This window comes from Dipodomys merriami, unplaced genomic scaffold (assembly GCF_024711535.1).
Source record: "Dipodomys merriami isolate MVZ:Mamm:240054 unplaced genomic scaffold, mDipMer1.0.p SCAF_4, whole genome shotgun sequence".
Classification (NCBI taxonomy): Eukaryota; Metazoa; Chordata; class Mammalia; order Rodentia; family Heteromyidae; genus Dipodomys; species Dipodomys merriami.
The window spans coordinates 23,982,775-23,988,628 of NW_027205603.1; the positions used below are offsets into that span (position 1 = coordinate 23,982,775).

At 42.5% G+C, this 5,854-nt stretch overlaps 1 protein-coding gene across 2 annotated transcripts; it reads right to left on the reverse strand.

Moving 5' to 3' along the window:
* Positions 1-290: 290 nt before the first annotated feature.
* Snai2 (snail family transcriptional repressor 2) lies at positions 291-4,082 on the reverse strand. 2 transcript variants are annotated; one of them, XM_069990693.1, is made up of 3 exons: positions 3,837-4,082; positions 2,420-2,944; positions 291-1,510 (listed from the first exon to the last, which is right to left on the reverse strand). In XM_069990693.1, the coding sequence occupies exons 1-3, from the start codon at positions 3,913-3,915 to the stop codon at positions 1,329-1,331; spliced, it is 786 nt and encodes a 261-aa protein (XP_069846794.1). In that variant the 5' UTR covers positions 3,916-4,082; the 3' UTR covers positions 291-1,328. The 2 variants fall into 2 exon arrangements, with proteins under 2 accessions (XP_069846794.1, XP_069846795.1); XM_069990694.1 differs by lacking the exon at positions 3,837-4,082 and adding an exon at positions 3,488-3,615.
* Positions 4,083-5,854: the final 1,772 nt, after the last annotated feature.

Genomic DNA, 5,854 nt, shown 5'->3' on the forward strand with positions numbered 1-5,854 from the left:
CATATAAAATTTTGAAAAGCATTTTTGACTACTAATGAGGTGAAAGTATGTTTTTTGTTAAAAGGATATGCTAAACAACTATCATTGTCTTTTCTGAATATTAGTGTTACCTTAAAAGGAAGAAGAACAGATGTCAATTTACTATAACCTAACACGTAAAATAACATTTGACAGGTATAACATGCATCATTTACTTTTTCTCTTAACACAAGAAATGATTCTTTGTATCTCATTTGTTACCAATAACAAACCAATAAAGTCTCTGAAAATATACTATTTTCAATCAAAAATGTTTATTGTAAAAAAAGGACCTTGAAAAATTATTTTTCTTAAAAAAAGGAACATTGATTTCACAAGTCTCCAAGTTGTATATAGACACAGCTATAGACAACATCTTACTTTCATACAAAACTCATTCAGTCATATAAAAATAAACACAAATTTACATTGACTCATCAACTACACAATTAAAACAGGCACTTGGAGGGGTGTTGTATTATTGCATCTGTCATACACATTTAAAATAGTTTTGGTACATTACTGAATGTCTCAGAATCCTCTTGCACTTATTCCCATCTTTACTGAATTTTATAAAAATCACTACAATTCTTTTACAAAGTAAGACATGGCGCATGTACCAGGAATGTCCCAAGCTGGTCCTTCCCTCTTCTCCCAAGGCACATATTGGCAAAAATAAAACAAAACAAAAATACTTTTAATACATTCTCCTGTGTTTTTTTTCTTGTTCTTATTTTTTTTCCTCTCTTAAAAATACAGTTTAAAGCATTATAAGTAATCCAAAAAAAAAAAGGCTTTAATTCAATGATGGCAAACCAGACATCAGACAAGTAATGAAGTAAACTTGGAATACTTTATAAGGCACCTGAGATCGCGTCTGGCAGATTCTCTTCCTATAGGAAATTCTATTACAAACTCTATTACAAAGCAATACTGTTCTTTTCAGTTGAAATGTTTTGGCAGCAATGTAAATCTTTGCATTCTTTTTCCATAAAGAAAGATGCAATGTGCTTTTCACTTCATCTTTGAAGAGAAAGGTTCTTGTCTTTTATCTTCTCAATCTAGCTGTCAGCAAAAAAAGATAGTAATTTTCAACTTCACATGGAAAGGATTATCTTTCAACACATGGGTTCCGTGCTCTTGCAGCTTGTGTATGTGCACATGTATGTGAGTGCACACACGTGCATGTGTATGTGTGTGTCTATACATATTATTTGGTTGGTAAGCACAAGAGAAAATGCCTTTGGACTTTATTTGTCATTTGGTGTCGGAGTGAAGAAATGCATTTGTTTGAGTAAACATTGGTTGCATCAATGAGCTACGCAGCAGCCAGATTCCTCGTGTTTGTGCAGAAGAGACATTCTGGAGAAGGTTTTGGAGCAGTTTTTGCACTGGTATTTCTTTACATCAGAATGGGTCTGCAGATGAGCCCTCAGGTTCGACCTGTCTGCAAATGCTCTGTTGCAGTGAGGGCAAGAAAAAGGCTTCTCCCCTAGGGAGTGAGAAAAAATAAAAAGACAAGTCAACACTTTCAGAGAAAATATAAATTTGAATCATGTTAATGAACACCAATCACATCTTGCGAAAAGAATGAGAAGCATAAGATAATAGAAATGAACAAAATCTTAAAAAGGAAAGAATGAAAAATGACAAGGCCTGACGATATCCCCACAATAGGTGCTTTTATTAACATCTGGCCCTTTAAGATAAACTCTGCAGCTAAAAATAAATCTTGGCCAGAATGGCATGTGTGCTGCCAGTTGTGCAGAAATAATTCACAGAGTTGTGGGACTTTCTCCTAGTAAGGCTTTACATTAGCAGGTGCAGTTGATGGCAGGCACCTCCCAACATTTCCCAATGTTTCCCCCTTTCCCCTCTTTCTGTATTCTGACTCAGGCAGCTGAAATTCCTTCCCTCCGGCAGGATGATGTGCGAAGTTTTTTTTTTTTTTTTTAAAGAAAACGAAAGAAAAGACACAAATCAAACTATCCAACTCTCTAACAGATCTCACTGCCAGAATGGGTAGTAACAGAAAACTATAGGAAAAGCCTCTATTTACCAAATCAATTGACTAAGATAGCAACATTTGTTTTTGCTGATTACTAGGGTCAGTTTCACAGAGCACACATTGAAGTACACCCATCCTGATTTTTCTACCTGATCTTTGAGACCAAACCACCAGAATCTACTTTCCAAAGTCTAAATGCTATTTGCAGTCTCCGGAGCAGAGGTGGTTAGCAAGAAATCGAGCACTGACAAGTTTTTGAGTAGTCAGAAAGTGGCCCTCCTTGATGAACTGTCCCCCCCAAAAGAACTATGCCACCACTTCATACAAGGCTAGCAGTCCACCCCACGCATGGTTAGAGAGGGCAGCCACATTCCTGTCCACATGTTCTCTTACCAGTGTGAGTTCTAATGTGTCCTTGAAGCAGCCAGGGTCTGGAGAAGGCCTTGCCGCAGATCTTGCAGACGCAAGGTAACGTGTGGGTCCGAATGTGCATCTTCAGGGCGCCCAGGCTCACATATTCCTTGTCACAGTATTTGCAGCTGAAAGATTTCCTAGACTGGGCATCGCAGTGCAGCTGCTTGTGTTTAGCTAGCCCGGAAAAAGTGGAATAGGTCTTATTGCATAAATTGCACTGAAACTTCTCCGCTTCAATGGCATGGGGGTCTGAGAGCTTGGATTGTAGTCTTTCCTCTTCATCGCTAATGGGGCTTTCCGAACCACTGTGGTCCTTGGATGAGGTGTCGGAAGGAGGAGGGGGGCTCATTCGCCCCAGGGCTGAGGGGAATCCGGCAAGAGGAGAGTGGAACGGAGCTGTTGTAGTCCACACTGTAATGGGGCTGTACGCCCCTGAGCTGAGGATCTCTGGCTTTGGTATGACAGGCATAGGGTAACTCTCATAGAGATATGGAGAAATGATCACTGGGGGAGGGGGGAAGAAGAAAGGAGAAGAAAGATTAAGGTGAAATAATGTTTAAAAATACATACAAGTGAGAAAGCAACACACAGAGTTTTGTAAAGACCAGACTCCCTTAGAAGGACATAAGCATTGGTAAAGCATTTCCTGTCATCCTGCTCTCTGGATAGTTATCGTATTTAATGCACTCACATTGTGACAGTTGTCCTGAGCTACCCAAGGTCTGTATTGAGGGAATACAGCCAAGTAGCCCCTCTGAGAAGGAAGAAACTAAACCTTATTTTCCAACATTCAGAGGAAAACAGTTGGTTTGTATTTGATGCATGGGCTAGTTTACATGTGTTTCAACGGGTCTGGCTGAATCAAGTTGCCTCGGAAAGGAAAGGAAAATGTTACATGAAAAAAAAGCAATAGTTCAGCATTTATGTGTTAGTCTTCTGCACATTCATTATGCATGTACGTACAAGCTTGAGAAAACCAAGTTACCAGAGTTGAAGGAAGTCTCCCTTGTCAGCGAAGAGCTCCACAAGTTTTGAATTAAAACGTACCCCAAGTGATCCAGAGAACACAAACTCCCTTTCAGAAGAGTGTTTCTAAGAATACCCAGCTTGATCATTTGTTCTTCGGTAATAGCACTGAAGTCGTGATACATACATTCAGATTTGCAGAGAGAGAGAGGAGAGAAGAAAGAGAGGAAGGAGGGAGGGAGAGGGAGAGAAGGAGGGAAGGGAGGGAGGGAGGGAAGGAGAGAGAGAGAGAGAGAGAGAGAGAGAGAGAGAGAGAGAGAGAGAGAGAGAGAGAGAGAGAGAGAGAGAGAGAGAGAGAGAGAGAGAGAGAGAGAGAGAGAGAGAGAGAGAGAGAGAGAGAGAAGGACTGAGAACGGCCGTTGGGTTTTACCGGTGTGTGTGTCCAGTTCGCTGTAGTTGGGCTTCTTGGAGGCGTTGAAATGCTTCTTGACCAGGAAGGAGCGCGGCATCTTGCGGGCGGGTGCGGCGGGCGCCGGCGCGGATAACGGTCCGGCGGGAGGACGTGGCCGGTCCCTACAGCATCGCGGCCGGCTGCGGGGCGGGCGAGGGCGGGCGAGGGCGGGCGAGGGCCGCGCTCGGAGCGGCAGCGGACGGGCCGGCGCCTCTGAAGTCACCCGGTTCCTTTACCCAACTGAGCCTCCTTTGGGCTCGGAGGGTTTTTTTTTTTCCTCCTCTCTTTTGCAAGAAGGATCCAATCACAGCCGAGAGCTTCGGATTTCAGCTCCTCCCCCTGGGACAGCTGAGCACAGAGGAAGAATCTGTTGTCAGCCTGAATTATTCTGGTTCAACATCGGCTGGTTTGTAGAGATTTCGGTAGACAGAAAAAAAAAATTGAAGTGTTCTAAAAGTCTTATCGAGAAACGTAATTTCACTTGGGTAGTTTTGCCAGCAAGAGTCGTGCTCCCCCAGGCCTAGATGTCCGAAGCTGGATTTCTGTCCCCTCCCAAGGGCCAGGCTCCTTCCAGATGTGGGGCGCAGTGGATGCGGGGTGGGGGAACCAAAGGGGGGGCTGGAGGCAGAGTGTGGGCCGAGGAAGACACCAGGTCAGCCTCCGGTGGCAAGAGACGCCTATATTTGGAAGTGGTATTTGCAGAGTTTCTTTGCATGGATGCAACGAATGAGCCTCTGATTGCTGAGAAAGGGAGGTGGACTACTGAAATCCACTCAGCACCCCAAAGCTGAGGGCGCTGCTCCTGGGAACAAGCCTTGCAAACACAGAGGTGGGAGGGGGGAAGACTAAGTCATTCTGTCACTGTCACTTTCACCAAACTCACTGTGGTGGCTGGCGAGCAATACCTTACAGCCCAAGAGCGCTCTGACTATGCCAGCCCCTGAAGAGAACAAAGATTAAACTGAGAACAATAGGTAAACTGTCATCTGCAACCTCATCAGTATGTTTGACAAGAGCTCATCTCTTTTTATGTGTCACAAAGTATTTTCATGAAAAGAAATCGTGGTTATATATACATATATACATGTATATATACATATGTATATATATATATATTTATGTATATTTAGAGCTAGTTCTGTGGCTTGAACTCAGGGCCTGGGCATGCTCTCTAAGCTTTTGTGCTAAAGGTTAGTGCTGTATCACTTGACCCACAGCTCTACTTCCTGCTTTTGGGAGGTTAATTGAAGATAAAAGTCTCAGGACTTTCCTTTCTGGGTTGGCTTTGAACCACAAACCTCAGATCACAGCCTCCCAAGGAGCTAAGATTACAGACACTAGGCACAGGCACCTGCCCTCATTCTTTTAAAATAGTGTCTTTTCGAATTGGTGCTGTTTCCTTCAGTAGAAAGCCATCAAAATCCCTCTCACATCTTCCAGTTTCCTGTATTAAATTAAAAATAAAAGGATTCTCTTGGGAGTAATACTTGCTTAAAGGTTTAAACAGATATTGCAGTAACCATACAAACACTAGGAATTTGTACATAGTCTCTTTTATTTTTACACTTTTATTATCTTTAGGTTCTTGTACAAAGGGGCTTCAATTCACCTTGTCAGTGTATGAGTGCAGTGTGCCTTGGCTAATGTCACCCTTTCCATCATTCCTCCCCACCTCTTCCAAATCCACCCATCGCCTCAATTTAGTTCCATTCTCACATATATCCATTGAATGACATGACTGCAGAGATCTGTTAAGGTGGCTCATTTTAAAGCTAAAATTCTACAGAATTCAAGCACCTGTGTGCATTTCACACTTTTACAGCCTCTTGCTCTTTAGAAAAATTCCCCCAAAGACCACCCTACTCTTGTTTCTAACAGGTGCTGGAAGAATAAAGAAAGAAAATAACAGTGGTGATGTCAAGACTTGTAAAAGAAAAATGCATTGTTAGAGCGCATAGCTTTGTAATCTTGAGCAGAGAAAACGTGTGTGTGTGTGT